The 20974-nt window shown below is 35.7% G+C and overlaps 1 protein-coding gene across 1 annotated transcript; it reads right to left on the bottom strand.

Annotated features, from left to right (window-relative positions):
* Positions 1–745: 745 nt before the first annotated feature.
* On the bottom strand, positions 746–16757 carry LOC109059785 (RUN domain-containing protein 3A). Its single transcript, XM_042735132.1, has 12 exons — positions 16552–16757; positions 16252–16374; positions 11170–11285; positions 10944–11071; positions 9997–10082; positions 9703–9792; positions 9415–9495; positions 8488–8650; positions 8214–8371; positions 4834–4953; positions 4581–4675; positions 746–1989 (listed from the first exon to the last, which is right to left on the bottom strand). The coding sequence occupies exons 1-12, from the start codon at positions 16557–16559 to the stop codon at positions 1847–1849; spliced, it is 1311 nt and encodes a 436-aa protein (XP_042591066.1). The 5' UTR covers positions 16560–16757; the 3' UTR covers positions 746–1846.
* Between the last annotated feature and the right edge of the window lie 4217 nt (positions 16758–20974).

The raw sequence follows: 20974 nt of genomic DNA on the forward strand, positions 1-20974 counted from the left end.
TTGCATTTAGACACCTCTGTTAGGTTCTTTTTACTACAGCAGTCCAAAGTGAACAAATGATGCTGACCTTTGACCCATAATTGACACTTGTTCTTTGCTTGACCCCTGGGTCGTTGTGACCTTAAATTCAAGTTAATTTGTAATGAGTTCCACAGTGACATCTGGAGGAGGCACAAGTTTGAAATATATTAGAATGATGTGTTGAGTCCACATGAGACTACAGAATGTTATGCGGCTCCTTTGACTTCTTTTGACTTTTGAGATCAAATGGTTAGATGAAGAACACTGATCATGGTTAACATTAAGTGGGCGTTTACACAACACCGTTTTTTTAACTTAAAAAAAACAAACAACAAAACATTATTTTGGCCATTCATTTACACGACAATGGCCCTTTGGGCGCCTGAAAACAAAAACTTTGTTTTAAAGTGCAACGTTTTGAAAATGTTCTTATTATCGTGTTTCTGCACAAAGTGGCATCGCCATCTACTGGCCTGACCACCATAGTGCATAAGCCACAGTTGACCAAATTGATTGGCCTTATCATATAAAATAAAATTATATTTTAAAAGACACTCTAAAAATGACATTGAAGCTATTTTTTCATGTTTGTTTGAGGTGAACTACATAGCTTTTTAAGAATTTGAATGTCAAGTTAGAGTCCAAAACCAAGAAGAGAGGGGCTGTTGAACAGAAGAGAATAACAATAAAGACACAGTGAACAAATATGACTCAATGGAAAACATTAGGACAAAAAAGGCAGTTTTATTGCGATTTTAAGTGACAAACAGCATAGTTTCCAATGGCTTTTTAAACAAAGAAATAATGTGCAATGAATTAAAAAACAAATTTACCACTAATTGAGGGTGAACAGCTGTCTAACACAACACACACATTCTCAAACAAGTAGACTTTCAATTACACTGACAATGGAGGGAGGAAATCTAGCTTGCCAATGTGATTAAAATCAATGCAAGGTTTCAAATCTTCTGCTAATATACTGAAAATGACAGTGGCCCACACATTGCAGACATATTGTAATGATGCAATAACAGATGCCAAATAGATGTCATACAGTACAATACCACAGTATGCAGATATACACTGGTCCATTTGTTTACTTCCCTCACTGTCAGTCATTCAGCAATATTATACTGCCATCATGTGCAGAGCAATCCCATCTTCAGACTTACTTCAGGAGGCAAGAAAAGATGAATAAGGCAGCTATTCCAGAAATGTCTTTCATTTTATTACCACTGTAATTGCACAGCAGACTTAAAGACATACACATCTTCTTGTTTATCTGTTTAGTTCTTGCATGACGTTTGGCAGAGGAGGGGTGTTTAGATGACTGCAATGTGAGAATTAAAAAAAAACAAGTGAAGATAATGTCAAAATACTAATATGCTTTCTTTCACACATTTTCATGGTTAATTTCTGGCTGTATGTGTCTGACCGGTTTCGTTTATATGTGTTCTGTAAGTATGTATCTTCCCATAAGAGATTTTAAAGGGCAAGCGATGTGGGAAAGCTGTGTTGGTTTCAGGTCTCAAGTCTTTCAGTGCATAGTCCACAGTTTGCCTTCACAAGCAGGATATCACAAGTCAGGAGAAAGGTTTGACCAGCAAAGACATTCAGAGATACCCGCATCTGAAAAGTTCTGACGGTAAATCTGTGAGAAAATATCTCTTGTCATAACTACAGCGGTCTAGCTATATCTTATCAATGATACTTTCATGGGAATTAGTGTAACAGGTATTACACCGGCTTGTAGCCGAGTCATAGTATCTTTGGATGTCTTAGCTGACTGTGCGGTTTCTCTCTGCTTGGTCTCATTTGGTGGTCCCTAGCTGGGGGTTAGAGCAGGACTGGGCTCTGCGCTGATGTTTACCAGGCACTCTGTCGACCTCAGGCTTGGCAGGGACTTACAGCTGGGTAAAGAGGACAGAGAACCACAAAGACCTAACATTGAGGGAGTGTAGTCTTTTTCTGAAATGAAAATGGAAGAAATAGGGATTATTGTTAAACACCAATAACAGCTTTTCCTGCTGAAAAAAAACAAACAAACTGTATTAGTAAATTAAGATTATTTATTTATTTATTTATTTTTTTGTGAACTAAACTATCCCTTTAAAGTCAACATGAAACAGAAGCTGCAGTTATCTTTTCTCTAATGTTATGTATGTAAGGATGAAATGGCTGTGGGCAGAACTTAATTTTGTCCATTGGGAATTGATAGGATCATTGGTGTGCTGTCATTTACTAATTGCTGCTGTAGAGCTGTCTAAATGGCTGAAAAACTAAAATAAAATTTTGTGCTTAAATATTATCAAGAAATATTTAAGAAAAGCTTTTGGCTTTTCTCCTGAGGCCACAAAACTACAACGAATCACTCGTTTGGACTACAACACATATTTTCCGGGATTTGTGATATCACAAAGATCGACGAATGGGACAAGACCTGGTTGAGCTGCAGTAGAGAAGACAACAAGTGTTATCACTACATTTACATTTATGCATTTAGCAGACGCTTTTATCCAAAGCGACTTACAGTGCATTCAGGCTAACATTTTTTACCTAACATGTGTTCCCTGGGAATTGAACCCACAACCTTTTGCACTGCTAATGCAATGTTCTACCACTAAGCTACAGGAACACACTATGTCAAAGATGCGCTAGTGTTCCCAAGACAGACGAGCTTAGAGTGGTTACAATCATCCGGGTTTAAATTGCGCTCAAATTGATTTGATTTTGACGCAGTATTTAAACTGAAGCTCACAGCAGGCAGCTATGGTAAGAGGCAGGACATTTCTCGACCAGGCGCAGAGTGCTGTCAATCATTCCACACACACTGGCCCAGCTAACCAATCACGGCACACACTGGCCCAGCTAACCAATCACAGCACACCTCGTATTCCAGAAGGCGGGCCTTCATTTGTTATAGAAACTATTCCAGCCATTCATTCCAGACTGGGGAGAGAGGTGTTGTAATAATGTAAAATATGTGAAAAATAATATGTTTTTCGAACAACCTAGTATGAGAGCCTGTTCACCCCCAAAGTTCTAGTACACCCCCAAAACAAAATTAAGACTTTGTAAAAGAGCATAATAGGACCCCTTTAAAATAATGTTTATAAACCAATTATAATTAATTAAGTTGCTTAAAAAACTATAAACAAAACAGCATCATGTATGTATTCATAGTTTAATACAAAGGGCCGAAAGCCAATCACACAGTACATTTTTCATTTAAAAACAGGAGTTGCAGTGCTGGGGGGGAAAAAAAACTTGCCTTTAAATCTCGAGATTTGTTTTTTTAAATTTGACCTTGCATTAATTTTACATGGCTTTCTAAACATGCTGCTCTCTTTTGCGAGACGTGAGTGCAGCGGTGATATGATGTCCCTCTAAAACAGGGACCTACCCTGCTCCTGGAGAGCTACTGTCCTGCAGACTTCAGTTCCAACCCTGCTCCAACACACCTGTCTGTAATTATCAAGTAGCCCGGAACACCTTGATTAGCTGCTTCAGGTGTGTTTGATTGGGGTTGGAGCTGAAATGTGTAGGACGGTAGCTCTCCAGGAGCAGGGTTGGAGACCATTGCTCTAGAAAATGTGCGAAATATGCATTCTGTGTGAATGGCTTGGTTTCAGTTTTGACGTAAACAAGATCTTCTCCACATTGATGTTCTCTTTTCCCGTAATATTTGTAATCAAAAATGCAGCGGCGCCGCATCTAGTGGCTTCAACTGGATAGGCTAACAAAAAAAATTAAAATGCAAAGACACTTCATCATCGCATCTTGTGCGCCACTGATAAATGCCTCCTTAACGCACACCTAAAATTTGAATGCCTCCTTAATGCACACCTAAAATTCTGAGGTGTCTTTGTTACTTGTTACATGTACTTACTATTATAATAACAATAAATTATGCATAATTACATGCAACTAACCCTAAACCAAACCCTAATCCTAACCCTTACCATATAGTAAGTACATGTAGTTAATTAATATCACTTAGTACTTAACTGTGTAATTACTCTGTAACAAGAACACCTTAAAATAATATGTAACTGGATACTGTCCCAGTGACAGCTTCGGTACTTTTTATTTTCTGAGTGTAGTCTGTCAGAATTCATAAAGCAGTAGGCAAAAAGTACCAGGATGATTACTACTTCCAGCGCGATACTGAAGTGTACATCTGATGCAAATGACAATGACAACACAATGAATGTAGTTTGGATTACATTCATACTACACACAATCATACCATATAGAACATACTTTTTTAGGAGTCCTGAGGTATTTATTTAAAAGAAGATCCTACTCAGAGGTTATGCAATTTCAGACACAACCGAGATATTTTTTGGAGGTGGAAAGATTATGTGTGCACATGAACTCACAAAAAACAATGAGGTGCAATGTTAAATCACATACACACACACACACACACACATTAACCATCTAACAGCCAGTAGCTCAATTGATCAGCCACCAAAACCAGCTTGGACTAGACAGCTAAATCAAAACAAAGCTACAGTACCACATTTAACTTGTTGTAGGTGGATTTTAAGGTGTACCTGCTGTGCACCAGGCTTTTAAATTCTGTTTCCTTTCCATCCTCTGAGAATCTGTGGTTAGGCTTATATGTGGCTCCGGGCTGGGGAAACTACCCCTAAAAGACAACAACGGACCCAAAGGTGTAAGTGTATTTTGCAGATGAATTTGTGTCACATTCTAGATGCAACACAAACTTCAAAAAGCCAGTTGTTGGGCTAATGCCTGGGATTTTGAGTAAACTGTTGGCCCACATAAAAGAGAGCCTCTCATCACCTGTGGTACAGCTTCCTGTCCTCCTGGTTGTTGTAGTTTTGGAGTGATGGCCATTGGTTAACAAGAGGGATTGACAAATCCTTAGAGAGTGGATGTGATTCGCCTGGAATCAGACTTGTCCTGTGATACAGTTAAAGACAAAATCATGGTATGTTCTTAGAGGGTAAGTACAAGTATGGCATTACATCATCCTTCACAACCCCTAAAATCATCTGTTCTCAGACCATGAATCAATGTGTCATATTATTAAATAATTAAAATACTTAAAAACACTTTCTAAACTTTACCTTATTCTGAATTCTGCAAGGCTCTGGTGAGATTTGTAGTAGTAGTAAAATGTAATGACATGATTATGAAACGTAAACAGTCACATAAATAGTAAAGAAATTCTGAATCACATTTTAGTTTGGGGACCAATTCTCACTATTAACTATGACTTTAGCCTCAATAAACTCTTAATTTGCAGCATATTAATAGTAAGGTAGTTGTTACATTTAGGTATGGGGTAGGGATATGGTCATGTAGAATAACACATTAATATGTGCATTATAAGTACTCATAAACAGCCAATATGCCAGTAATATGCATGCTAATAAGCAACTAGCCAATAGTGAGAACTGGTCCTTAAAGCTGCAGTCGGTAACTTTTGGGGCTCGCGTCTGGCCGAAGAACATTGTAGCCGGAGCTACTTCTCTCTGTTTACATCCATGGCGAGTCACGCAGGTTCTGGGCAAACTGACGTCACTTTTACAGGCCCCTCCCATGACTGTTGTTGGACACTGCTGTTTTAGCATAGACCCGCCCTGAGCAATTGAGGTGTTTTGTTGTTGGATGTAATAATGAACATAGCAGTCGTCATTTCCTCCTGACCAGAGTATGTGAGCGGAGCGCGGAGTGGAGCGGTGTGATTTTGAATGGAGGGAGATGCAGATTTTTTCAAAAGTTTTAGTTTTCACTCGCTCCAAGAGCGCTCCATCACCACTCCATCACGAGTACAATTCATGCCAATGGCCCGTAATATAAACATATTTTAAACATATTTAGCTAGCTTGATAGAGATGAATTACTCAAATCAGAAAGAAGGTGAAGACTAGGATGACGGCAATGGAATTGAGCGGGAAGTTAAAATTCTCAAGTAATTTGTTTGTTCCTTCTAGATACTGAACATTTTCAGGTGAAAGGATGATTTAAACATGATTTAAGGTGAAAGCATGATTTATGCAATCTCTCTCTCAATAATGCATTCAAACAAATGTAATCTTACAGTGTTACTTCATCTGTTTCTGATTTCGAATGAGCAGAATTATGTAAGAAATGCAACGATCCGTAGGTAAAATAACTGACGAAATGTACTGTTATTTTCATCACAAACATTTGCACTGCAAAAAGTAGCAATTATACCTTTTAATGCTGAAACCATGTTATTAGCTTGGCATGTGGTAGGAAAAATGTTCCAATAAGCCACTTTGAAACTCTCCTGTTATTTTATTTATTTTATATTTTTTTTTCTTTTAGTTTATGAACAGAACTGTGATATTTCAAACATACTGAAATACTTTAGACGTGGAGCGAAGGTGGAAGCGATGTTTCTGATATCAGTGAGCGAGGAGTGGAGCGGGAGTGGAAATGGTGAACGCGGAGCAGAGTGATTATTAAATGCTCGGAGCACGGAGGGGAAATTGTTGCCACTCCACTCTGCTCAATACTCTGCTCCTGACATCTGAGCCGCTGAAGACTCAGAGGATTACTTTTGTTTTTGAAGGGAATGCGCCCCCTGTTCTACTTAAATGTGTTTATGTTTGCATGAATCATTTTACACTAGACTGCTTTGTAAACGAGGGTCAGTACAAAGCAGGTTTGCTAAAAAGTTGTTCCTGAAGGATGGATCGGTACCAACAGTTTGTGATCCAGCTTCACCTCCAGAAGAATTGAGTATAAATTTTTGTAATTAATCTTTGCAAATCGCCCTTTCTTAATAATGTGCTGATTGGCAAGATCCACGACAAATGTGGCTAAAGTTAACAGTCTCAGAGAACATTGTTATGTCATCATTTCTATTTAGAACCTTCTCAATATAATTCATAACCGCACATTTATAATAAAAAATGCATTAAGGTGATTGTCTTATTACAAACTGAGTACGTTTTCTGTAATGATAACATGGTAACACTACCTTTGTAGAGGGTTTATAAAGGTGTTTGTTAGGTTGATCTTGTTATGGTTTTTTGTAGTTGAAATTTCATGCAGTATGTAACACAGCTCTAAGTGAATGAAAACATCCTGCAAAGTTTTAAATCTGAAAGTGCACCGTGTATAAAGTTGTTTTCTCTCAAAAGAAAGAGTTGACTGAATCATTGAAACTAGACGTTTTTAAAAGGAATCCCAATCCGTTTCATGTTGACGTCAACATGAAACATTAGCATATTGCCCGGCCACTTGTTGGTCTTTTCACATTGGTCTGAATGAAAATGCAAATTCATTCTTTGCCACTAGGTGCCGCTTTAGGAGAGTTAAAAATTTTCCCGGTAACGGCTGTAAACAAAGCAGCTCTGCTCTCACAAATGCTGTTTTATCAGGCATTACAGGCATGATGAAATGAAAATGAGACAGAATGAATGAATGAAAGAATGAATCGGACCAATCACTGCCAATTAGCATCACGCAAAGGAGGGGTTTGGAAAAATTAATCATTGAGTGAATCGTTTGCGAATCGTTGATTACAAAGTGTTAAATTTAATTATATTGGTTTTTAATTTATTTTTTAATGTTTTTTGTGTCATTTTGAGAAGTTACAACCACATGAAAAATAATGGTGACTTTAATGCAAGAACAGAATAAAGGGGTGGGGTGAACAGTAGCTCATTATCATTTAAAGGGACATGCACTGAAATGGGTCGCTGTGAACAGAGCTGTTTTTGACATCGTGAAAAGGGTGTTGTTTTACACTACCGTTTAGGAATTTTAACAAAAGTATGTTATAGACTATTCATGAAGACCCAAAAGAATCATACCAACTTGTGGAAAATGGGCATCCGATGTGCTCTTTAACCTAAAATGTTACTGAATTTTTTTCACACAAATAGTAAAAAAAAAAAATAATTTACATAATAGATGAGGCTAAGTGAATATGAAATCTCTGTTCTCTATGAAAATATCTATTTGTTCATTCATTAATATGAATGTGTTTTTTTTTCATATTTATTTTAACAGTGCATGTTTTTGAATCTGACAGTTTTCATACATATTGATTAATTCATAGGGAAAATGGAAGGAGCAGAATGTTTCACCAAATGACTGTCTGAATAACAGTTTAATCTAAAATAATTCCATAAACTTCCCATGTCTCAAGAATCTGTGGTGTGCGGATGTGTTTCTCTCACAGTTGTTCCTGCAGCTCCAGAATGATGTTCTCCAGTTCTCTCTTCTCTTTCTGGCTCTGCAGCTGCAGTTCTTCTAGTCCAGCTGTTAGTTTCTTATTCTCCATCTCCACCTTCTTCAGCTGAGATTCCCGCAGCCTTACCAGCTCCTCAAGGTACCCCTGAACACAAAAAAATTAAAATGCACACACTATAGCAAATGACATATTCATTGAGAGTACCCACTTAAAGAAAAATCTTGTATTGTCCTGTATGTGTGTGTGTGGGTGTGTTTAACCTTTTGCGCATTGATGATCTTGAACCTCTGCTCCATCTTGCGGCACTTGTTCCTCCAGCTCTCCTCATCAGTGACCAGAGGGATGTACGGATGCTCAACACTGTCATCACTGTTACTGCTGTCCACGCTCTGACCGTCCTCGTCGTCACTGAGATAATCATAACTGAACCACACACAACACAACATCTCATTGCTATGGAAACAGAGCAGCAGCAATACTTGATTTTGGTCAATTTGATCAGCACTGACCAGGTCAAAATGACTCATGAGTCATCAGTTTGAATCGGTTTAACAAAAAAACTCGCTGAATCTGTATGAACAGTTACTAAAACAAAATATTGAGTGAATATTGTATTTAATACATTTTAACCATTTTTGTGTATTTCTTATATAATAAAATATTATTAATATTCCAATATGATCAGATTTAATATCAGTTGACCGCTTACTATAATGCAGTATTAACAGCAACAGAAAATATTTCTTTCTTTCAGGAAACCGTATAAATATCAAGCATTCCATAAGTTTACAGTAGGGCAGCACAATAATGGTTATAACTGACTCTCTACACTTTCTACATTATAAAAAATGTAAGAGTATATAAAACTGTAAGAGGCTTCTCTCAAAAATCAATAGGAAGAATGGGAAGAGCAATTAAGGGGTTAAACTCATAATATCTGGCAACCCAAATCATGTGGAAGCATGCAAACAACACAGGAAATGTCAAATGAAAACAATGCTTTAACAATAAATAACCAGTGCGAAAATATTTCAAATGATTATGCATAATTATTCGAGAAAAAAATAACAATATGATTACATTTTGATTAATCATGAATGCCCTTGAATAAAGAGATATAAATAAAATCTAAACATCAAAGCCCATAGATCCCCTGTGTTATACTGTAAGAAATAAATCTTCCTCACCTCTGTGTAAATTTCAGATAAGGAGTGTAGTCAATAACAGCCTCAGACTTCCCATCCAGAGCCTCCCCTTTCAAACAGAAACTGACAACATTGCATAACATTATAGCTCAGTTCCAAAACCTGCATTAAAGTATCATATGCATTACATGAGTGTGGTGTGCAGAGAAATCGCCACTATTTAAAAAAACAGTCAGAATCTATCCCTTATGAGGTTCTATTTCAGTTGGTTTTGAAACATAGCTTGTGTGCTATGTAGTTTTATCACCCCTTTCATTACCCTTCTCTTACCTGAAGTCAATTGCTCCAAGTCCGATTAGCATTCCGGTCAAAACAGTTGCTTCTTCTCGCAACATTATAGCACCTTCATCGTAGAACCGCCTGTAGACAAACACACACATGCAATACATAAACACAGTTATATTATATAGACGCACCATTTTATGTATTCGATAGTGCAGTAGTGTAATGGCTGTCTCAATTGTTATGCTTACACTGGATATGTGTATTGATGAGGGTACGACTGCATAAAAGGATCATATTTGTAGTTAGATTAATATTGAGTTTTTTCTCTTTCAGTCTGACCTGGTGGTGCGGCTATCTCGCAAAGCTGTGGCGATGTATTCAGACAGCCGTTTCTCCATCAGTGCAACCCGTAGCCATGCTCTGCCCTAGAGACGGCAAGGCACGCTTCATCATACAAACCATATCAAACATCTATATGCATATACTGCAGAAAAACATTAATGAACAATTTTAAAGAGAGTCGTTTAATTGTAAATGAGAATAAAACCTACCAAAATCATATTTCTTTGAAGAAAACCCTACAATTTTACAATTCACCAACATTGAAAAATTCCCCTGTACTAGGAGTATTCTGTACATTTTTGTAACAACTTTTTGTTTAGTAAAAAAACACATTATTTATACATTAAAATTAAATACAGTAATGTAGAAAATAGTACCCTAACAAAAACTTACTGTACTCTGTCATGGTAAAACAGTATGTACATCATGCTCTTTTATCTCAAATAAATAATTAAATTAACTGATTCCTAAAAATTATTTCACTTAAAAATAGTTTATTCTGTCATTATTTATTCACCTTCATCTCATTTCATTTTGTTTATATATTTATAGATATTTATAACAAGGATATTTTGAAGAAAGTTGGTAACCTAACTGTTTTTCTAAAGCTCACTTAAAATATGTAGGCAAAAAAAAATTATCCATTGAGACATTTCTCAGTATATCTCCTTTCATGTTCCACAGCAAAAAAAAAAAAAAAAAAAAAAAATAGAAAGAAAGTCATACTGATTTGGAACAACATTTAAATGAAGACAGATTTTTCATCTCTTTGAGTACGAACCTTACTGAATGTACTCCAATGTACTTCTAACTTACCTTATAACTGTGGCACAAAAATGTACAATGGATTTTTTGTTTGTGTATTAAATCAAAGCATAAATGATTATGGTATTATTTACCCATTCTACTTGAACTATTTTAAGTACAGATATTTGTGTTCCCACCTTTGCTCGTGAGGAGTTGATGTTCTCCATGTTCTCAATGCTGCTTATGCAGTTATTGGGCACTTTACTGCAGGCCAGACGGATGAAGTCCCAAAAACTGCGCTGACCATCAAACCAGCTGCCAGAGCCTGCAAAAGACGTGACGTGGGAGATCGCCTTCATTTATATCACTGGCTTAAAAATGTCCTTAATGTTCTCGTACAGTTAAAATGCAATACTTTCTTACCTTTAAAGCGGTGGCTGAGGATGTGTTCCAGAATAGCAGCAAAGTTAATGAACTCCTCAGACGAGTCATCGATGGGCTCTGCTGTGTACTTCTCTAGCAGTGTCTTCACTGAAAACCTGACACACAAACACAAACAATACAGTGTACTTTAATATGGAAAAAATTACATGGTTTCCATTTTGCTTCAATACCTAGCGAACACCACTTATTCCAAATGAATTTTTTTCTCTACTTGTTTTTCCGGTTGATTTAATCTGTATCCAAGAAAGCATCTTCTTATTTCAATAAGTTCAACTGTATATTGTACGTATTGTGGACCGAGATTGAAATCTCAAGTGGGAAAAAAGATACTGCTAAAAAGTGTGAACAAATTGTAATATTTTTAGACACTTAACTGCATGTTATTTACAGTACAATTGATTTTTAATCAAATCATATAAGTTGAACTTAAGTGTGTTTTTGACCCAATTAACTAGGACTTATATCCTTACTGTCTTTATTATCTTTGAAATATAGTACTGTTGTGTTTAATGTCATATCTATTGAAACATGACTGTCATGTACTTCAATATATTTGCATTTCAAGTTGCAATTTAGTACATTAAAAACATTAACTTTAAATGTACTATCAAATAACATAATATATAATAACGTTCTTTAGTATGTTAGACAACACATCAAAATAAATTTGTTAACAAAGATTATTAAAACAATTTAAAATGTAAACTTTTGATATTTTTACAAAGTTAACTATTTAAAAGTGTACTTAAATGTGCTAAGAAACATGATCATGAAAACGCACTCTCTTTAAGTGCATTTAAGTGGCCATTATTTTGTATTATTATATTATCTGCAAGTACACTACAAGTCCACAGTCAATACAACTGCACTTCCTTTTCACAAGGGATAATAATAAAAAAAAGCTTGGTTTCACAAGGTAATCTATAGGTAAAGCATTACCCCAATCAACATCAAAGAGAATTTCTTTACGTTTGTCCATGTATTTAACAAAAACTATTTCAGATACCAAGATAAGATATAAAATCTTTGAAAATGACCATTTTTAATAAACTAAGTCTACTCATTAAAAGCTGTTGCTAGTAGCACTGGTGAGGTAATAGCCAATGATGACATGATGTGTGTGTTCCGTTGAATTGCGTGGATCAATGCAAACTGAAACTGAATCTTTCTGATAAATGACTAAACCATTTTCTACTTAACTACTTACTGTACTTACTTAATCCTTACAAAGGTCATGAATATTAAACTGAGTGACATTCATTACAGTACATAATGTTTTATATATGAGTTTTACTGTATTACTGTATTAAAACAACATGATATTATTTGTCATGCTGTTTACATAATAATTATCTTTAAAATATTTTGTAGAACTGAATGTCACCTATAAATATGTTTATGCAAAATATATTAAATGGGGCTTTTTAGAATCAAATCTGGGTTACGTAATACATCACATTTTCGAAAGGTAGTTCCACCTGGATTTACCCTGGGTTATGAAGCACCTAATATTGGAAAAAAATTAAGTAAATAGAGGGGAATTAATTTTATAGACATAAATTTCATAAGAATTACTTAACCTAATAATGTAATTGTTATAATTACAAAAATTAGTTACTACTTCTTTATAAGTAGTCATGAACTGCCTCTGCTTTTTATTTTGTACTGTTCTTATTTTATCAAGATTTTTACATCAAAAAACATCATAATTTAGAAGTAATAGGCTATTTTCTGTTTTAACCCCCTCATCAGAACGCTCTATTAATAGGCGTGGAAGATTGTATGTTTGACAGCCGAAGCATGTCCTTCACAGATGGACGCTGATGCGATTTAGGTAGAAAACGCATAAATACTTGTATCAAATGATCTGCTTAACAGACAAAGCAATAGTGATCATGTAATAAAAACAGTTACGCTTGTGTGTTGTGACATTACTGTCAGACCCAATATAGTCAGCACAGCATCGTCTTTTATTTTCAGTCTTTTTATTTTCAGACCCATCTTTATCGTTTAGTTTTTGCGTAGACCTGCATGTTTGTCTCTCTCGTAAAAACACTACATCAGTGGTTCTCAACCTTTTTTACTCCGAGGCCCACCTCCTCTCCTAATTAATACTGCAAGCACCCCCACCAAACCTTTTCTATTCACAAAAACTTAAAGTACCTAAAGCTCAATTATAAAGTTACTTAAAGAAATAAGCACAAGTCAACAAGACCACAGGGAGGTGCCAAAGGACTGCATATAAACTACCTATACGGCCCAATTCAGAATCACTAAACACACCAAAATACAAATTAAAAATGGAAACATTCTGCATCTGTGGAGAGTAGACTTAGCAATATGAAGGGGGCTCGACGTTATTAGTGAACAGTGATAAAAAGTTGTCAGAACAAGCGTTTGTGTCTGTGTTTGGAGCGTCTAATCCTCACAAATTTCTCCAAAACACGCCTCTGGTGAAGCATCCGTTATAAAACACTCGCCGTACATTAATTTTGACAGCTACATCAATATACTGAACTGTGTACGAGCAGAAATATGATGTTTTAGTGATCAGTGTGCAGAGAGTGCACATAACGTTACACGGTTCGGTTGCACATCAAAAGTAAAGGATAAACGTGCGCTTTTTGTGCTTTAATTTTTTTGCTTTAAAATTTAACATATCAATCATAAAATTTGTGAATTGGATATACATTAATTTTAATGGGTTAGTTCACCCCAAAATGAAAATTTTGTCATTATTTACTCACCCTCATGTCGTTCCAACCCCGTAAGACCTAAGTTCATCCTCATAATCAATTCGTTCTTGGGTACTCTCCAAAATGGCAGAAGACGTAACTCGGGGGAGAAGAATGGTTGAGTAAATTATGTTATTTTTGTTTTCTTTGCGCAAAAAAAAAGTATTCTCGTAGCATCACAAAACTGAAGTTGAGTTTCTGATGTCACATGGACTGTTTTACCGATGTATTTACTACGTTTCTGGACCTGGGAACATTTCAGTTGCGTTGCTATCTACTGTGTGGAGGGTCAGATAGCTCTCCAATTTCATCAAAAATATCTTAATTTGTGTTCCGAAGATGAATGAAGGTCTTACGGGTTTGGAACAACATGAGGGTGAGTAATTAATGACATAATTTTCATTTTGGGGTGAACTAACTCTTTAAATTATTTGCACCCCCCCCGGAGGATCGCTGAGCCCCCCTAGTGGGACGCGCCCTCCGGCTGCGAACCACTGCACTACATTAAACAGGCAGAACTGTAGAAGCAGGCATTGATCTTCTTCTGCGTAGCCAGTGTTTAGCCACACTATTACATAATAGAGTTGTACATTCCACAAGCTGGCTTTTTGGCAGACTGGCTTCAATATAAGCTGTTTTTAGACTAACAAGAAAGTTTTGAGTTCTGAAACTTAGAGGATGCTTTTAATACAATGACCTCTTATATGTCAAAAAACCAAGGGAATTTTGGTTTCTCACTTCATGACCCCTTTGATGGGAAGTCGTGGCCTAGTGGTTAGAGAGTTTAACTCCTAACCCTGAGGTTGTGGGTTCGAGTCTCGGGCCGGCAATACCATGACTGAGGTGCCCCTGAGCAAGGCACCGAAATCCCAACTGCTCCCCGGGCACTGCAGCATAAATGGCTGCCCACTGCTCCGGGTGTGTGTTCACAGTTTGTGTGTGTTCACTGTTGTGTGTGTGCGCTTTGGATGGGTTAAATGCAGAGCACGAATTCTGAGTATGGGTCACCATACTTGGCTGTATGTCACGTCACTTTCACTTAATTCCAATTAACTCCATGGTTTAATTTTTTTTTTCTTTGTTTAAATACTCAATTCTAAATGCTAATCTTCTGATTATGGTCATGGAAATGCTGGAACATAATCCAGTGTCTGGGGCCGCAGGCACAGAAATACGCTGGACAGGTCACTTCCAAACAGAATCATATTTTATTAATAATATTTCTTGTATTCGGTTGCCATCATTTTAGAAAGAAGATATACTCTATCATTTACAGTGTCCACACACATCTCCACAAAATATTATTTAATTTAATGTATAATATGGCATAGTCATACATGGAGCAATGTTATTCAATGCCAAACCAGCAGTGACTTCACCATCAGTTGTTCTGATCACAACAATGACTCTTTCAGTACAGCCCTCCACTGCAGTACAATAGGCAGAGTATGACATGACAGCCAGAAGCTGGAGAGGAAAAACCTTGGTCAAATTTTACACTAGGTACTTATATCACAAAAATAGTACTTGTGTAGGCTACATGTTGTACGGAAAAGTCTTTGCTGCTATTGTATTACAGTGTAATTATATGTGTAACTACAGAAATAAAATTACAAGTTCGAATTTAAATATAAAGTAAAAATTAAGTTTAAATATAAGTACAATGTAAAAATGTAGCCTATGTGTACAATAAATGTGTTTTGTATCAATTTAAAATCACTCATTTAAATGTAAAGACTGACCTCATATAAAGTGAATCCAAAACATCAATGTTTTTCGTCAGTATTTTAATAATAAGTAACGTTACTAATTTTATATTTGGATCATTGTGACCCCTGTTCTCTGTAAAGCACAGCAGATCCCCAGCGGCCCCGGCCAGCCCTTGCGGGGGGCAGCAACGACATCATCCGGGGAAGCGAGATGCATCACATTGCGTGAAATATACGGTTTCAAAAATAATTTGTGTACACACACATTTGATAAAACACCCTTAATAATTAAGAATTAGCTTATAGACTCACATAACGAAGTAAACGGAACTAAAGATATTTAGCAATCCGCTGTTTACGATGTATGTCGGTCACAGACCTGACGAAACGTAACTCCGAATCTACAGATTTCTTTTAGATGATGGTGTGAAAACGTCACATTTGTTTTCAGAAAGCCTCTCCATACAGTACATACGTGCCGCGTTTCCTAAATGAAATAAAAGAGAAAATGATGTTTTCGCACACATCCCTGTTTATGACTCCGCTGAAGGCCATAAACATTGTAACATACATGATGTTACATAACGTTATATGGCTTCTGAAGGCTTCTCACTCACCTACAAACCGTGATGAGGTTTTTTCTCTCCACGGCGATGCTCCTGGAGAAGCCTTTCTTGGACTGTGCACCCATAGCCATCGCGGACTGCATGAAGCTCTGCTCCATCCCACTGGACCCCTCCCTTACGCCACAAATACACACACAACCGCATTCAGAGACGAGGCATGACAGGTGAAGATAGTCGAGTTGAAAACGCCATTCTTCACTATTACAGTGCAGACGAACTGAGGCTTTCTCCTGGAGCGCTGTTAAAGAGAGACACTGATGGCGACCGTCTGCACCCCTCCTCTATACTGACCTCATCATGATCTCAGCATTCACCGGATCAGCAAAAACATTTTAGGATGATTCACGTTTCTTTCAACTCCCAGCGCTTCATGTGGAACAACTGTGAGGTCAAATTAATAAGATTAATTAAGTGGAAATGTTATTCCAGATGGGTGATGCGCATGAAGGACGCACAGACCTTTCCAGTGCTGCGGGGGACGCTAGAGGGCTTCAGTCAATAGTTCTGACAGCTAGCTACTATCATGATGCTTGGTTGGAATCTCGGCTTTCTTTCTTTTTCTTTCTTTCTTTCTTTCTTCTTTTTCTTTCTTTCTTTCTTTCTTTCTTTCTTTCTTTCTTTCTTTCTTTCTTATTGCATAACAAGAACAGTAACATAACATACATGTATAGAGGATCACAGTGTATTCAACTATTATCACATACATTAATAATAGCATCAAAGGAACCAACAGAAAAAAAGAAAGAAGGAAATAAATAAATAGATAAATAAAATGTCCTTTTTGCTCTTTTATTTCTTAGCTATTTTAAGGCCTCAATGTATTGCTTGAGTTCAGTTTTAAATAATGTAATGTTAGGTTTGTTATTAGTTCATTTTTGTTTGTGTATATGGTAATTCACATACATAATTATTAAATTAATCACCAAAATTTGGCTCCAAACCCTTATTTTTATACAACAAAAATACATCATTACCAGAGAGTCTTAATTTTGTAGCTAAATTTAAATATTTAATAGTCAGTATCTATGGAAGCCCGTTTCCGCCAATGAATAATAAAAAAAAGGTTATTGTGACTTTTTATCTCAGAATTCTGACTTTTTTCACAGAATTATGAGATATAAACTCGCAATTGTGAGTTTTAAAGTCAGAATTGCAAGTTATAAACTCACAATTGCGAGATATAAAGTCAGAATTGGGAGATATAAAGTCACTTGCGAAACATTAAGTCACAATTGCGAGAAAAACATGCAATTCTGACTTTTTTCTCACAATTGCGAATTTATATCTCATAATTCTGACTTTTTTTCTCAGAACTGTGAGATATAAACTCGCAATTGCGAGTTATGAAGTCAGAATTGCGAGAAAAAAGTCAGAATTGCAAGTTTTTATCTCGCAATTGTAACTTTATATTTAGTTTATATCACGCAATTCTGAGGAAAAAAAAGTCAGAACTTTGAGATAAAAAGTTGCAATTACCTTTTTTTTTTATGTTTTATTCAGTGGCGGAAACGGGCTTCCATAAATATCAGTCCAAAACATATGGATAGATACGCCTTCATAAAATAAGTGTTGTATGTAGTCTATCCATGTCTCCAAACATTTTTGCAACTACTTGTCTGACTGGGTAAATCAGATGAATAACTTTATATGTAAGTTTATTGGTGAGACTATATTTATTAGGTAAATTCCAGACCTCATTCCATTCAATCTGATTATATAACAAATTCCAAATAGGTTTGCATTTTGGCAATAATGTGCTTCTACATCATTTATATATATATATATATATATATATAATATATATATATATATATACATCATTTATATATATATATATATATATATATGAAAGTTATTAAATTTATTATCTATAATTCTCACACCATTAATACCTAACTGATTAGCATATAAGGGGATAGACTCAGAAGATATATTGCCAGACAAATGTTGAATAAGGCCACAAATGGCATCAAATACTACTGCAAACTCTTTAGCAGTTACAGGGATCTTATAATAATTAAGGGATCCACAGTAATTAAAGAGATGTCCATTATTCTTGAATAGCTGTCTCACCAAGACTATACCATTATTGTACTAGTTTCTGTAAAATAAGGACTTATTTTTGAACAGTATGGCTCTGGCTAAATAGAGTGCTGGGTGGATGATGTATTTTTGTAGGTCAAAACCCAGAATGAGTTAACATTTTAGCACTTCCGGTCACATCATCCTGAAGTCAAGAGTATTTAGTTAAATGCCTAAAATAATTTGTGTGGTCCACACAAGCTCAAGATATGTTTACATTTATTCTATGACATAAAATACAAAATTAATATCCCTTGTGTTTTTATTTTTTATTTTTTTTTTTTAAACAGCTTGTAAAAACATCACAATAATCAGTAATTAATATGAATGAATTCAGTCAATTTATTTATTTTTTGATGAAAAGCTGTGTGTTTGTAATAAACAATTCCATCATTGATATGTATTTAACTTCCAACTCCTCCGGCTAAAACATGAGTCGTCAATCCATAATATTGCTTTGTCTAGTGAAAAAATAATCTAGTCTGATTCAGGAGAGAAATCAAGCACTGTTTACAGGTGAAAACAGTTTGAAGACAACCAGGGATGGACTTTTTTTTTAACGAGGGAAGCTTTATTATGGATTATAGCTGGAATTTTGGCCAGAAGCAATGGTTATAAATGTTGAAATGCCTTAATAATAGATTTCTTTATTACAAACACAGCTTTTCGCTTCACAAGACTTGTACTGGAGTTGTGTGAATTACTTGTGGATTATTGTGATGATTTTTATCAGCTCTTAAGAATCTCATTCTCACAGCACCCATTCACTGCAGAAGATCCATTTTTTAGTAATATGTTCCAATGAGGAAACAAGCTCATCCACATCTTGGTTGGCCCAAGAGTGGGTAAATTTCCAGCGATTTTTCATTTTTGGGTGAGCTATTTCTTTTAATAATAATGCATAGCCCACATGTTTTCCATACCAAAAACTTGATTGAGATGCAGTTACCCATATATCCACTAGAGGTCCTTTTGGCAGCATTATTCGAATTGCTAAGACATGCAACACACACTACTCTTATTTTGTTGCACTGTGAAATGTAAATATGAAAAGGTGTCAATAATTGCTCACTGGATGTGTAATGCAGATTCATAATGGCAAAAATATAACCAACAATGCTAATGTTAAATTTAATGTTCTTGCATATTTGTATGTGAAGCAGGCAGAGACTGTCTATGTTCAGGGCTCGGTTTAGACCTGAAGCTCTGCTGTGAAATTCCAGACTGCAGTGAGAGGGCATCTAGGGCAGGGAAAAGTGGATCTATAACAGAAGGAAAAAATGTTTGTTTTGAATTGGGATAGAAGTAAAAATATCTGCCAGTCAAACACAAACCCATGCATTCCTTCACATCCATTTTTTAAACCTTACATCAAACATTTTTAGGAAAACTAATATCTCCACTTACAGTACACTGTGGACATAATTTTGTCACTGATTTGCAAGGGGATTTTTAATGTAAGTGCTGGTTTCCTTGTGTCCTGGTGAAACCTGGTGAAGTTTACTGTTTTAAAGTTTACATATTCCAGTGACATACATATTTAATAATATTAAGTATTAAACTTCTTACAGACAGTACAGATTTTATTCAACAAACATCAAATAATAATTTTAAATTAAACACCACATGGTCACAAAACATCATCATTATAACCATCACAATATTGTGATTTTGGTTAATATTGCATTTAGCTGTGCAACAAAACATAATATCTGCAATAATGCAGATTAAAGGAAGCATCTTAATATCATAATGGCTTGGGCAGAAATGTGAAGAGATGGCACATAATGGACTGTCTCACAAATACTAATGCAGGTTTTTAATGCAGGACGTTATTTTGAGATTCTTACTGAATTGAAATGATAAAGAGAGACATCTGATAGTAAGCATTCTGTTTTACAGTTCATTTCAAATGTGAAAGTTTTATCATGCAAATTTCTAGTGGCCTACAGGTTCATTACTTGACTTACTAAGTAAAGGTTTCATTTTCAGACTCACAAAGGAATGACAGAGGAACTAAAAAAAAGTACTTAAATGAGCCTTTGTGCCCCTTTAAATCCACATTAATCTTTAAGTTATGTACAAACCTTTCAGCTAAGGAAAGTATCAGGAGGAGATCAACCTGTCAACTGCTGTCCAGTAAAATCCTGTGTCATAAAACAGTTTCTCTATATGCACAATATGCATGACAGACAAATATACATATTTGCTTGACATCTCAGATTCAGACATCCATAATTACAATACTAAAAACTCAACATTTTCTCAAGAAAATGATTGGTGCTTGCACTTTTAAGAACTCTACAATGCTACAATGTTAGTGTGCTGGGTTGGTTACTACAGTGTTTTCTAAATGTCTTCAACATGTTGCTATGTAGTTAGTAGGGTGTTAAGGATGGTTACTAGGATGTTGTTAGATGGTTGCTTATTGACCAAAATCAAAATTGCACTCCTCCATGAGGCCTCTAGATATCTTTCTTTCTTGAATGTAAATCCATGGGATTTTTGTTTGCTTGTTTGTTTAATTGTCTGGCAGGTGAAAACCAGTCTTTGTGGCATAATGTACCATAAAATTCATTTACATTCATTTCTCATTTTCTTAAAAAAAATAATAATAATAATAAATAAATGA

Source organism: Cyprinus carpio, chromosome B12 (assembly GCF_018340385.1).
Source record: "Cyprinus carpio isolate SPL01 chromosome B12, ASM1834038v1, whole genome shotgun sequence".
Classification (NCBI taxonomy): domain Eukaryota; kingdom Metazoa; phylum Chordata; class Actinopteri; order Cypriniformes; family Cyprinidae; genus Cyprinus; species Cyprinus carpio.

Bases quoted from the DNA above. Each gene is read 5' to 3' on its own strand.
- LOC109059785 (XM_042735132.1), bottom strand. The intron at 11,072-11,169 runs GTAAGAAAGTAT...CGTCTTTTGCAG, and splicing joins CCTCAGCCACCGCTTTAAAG to GCTCTGGCAGCTGGTTTGAT. The intron at 8,372-8,487 runs GTTAAACACACC...TTTTGTGTTCAG, and splicing joins AGATCATCAATGCGCAAAAG to GGGTACCTTGAGGAGCTGGT.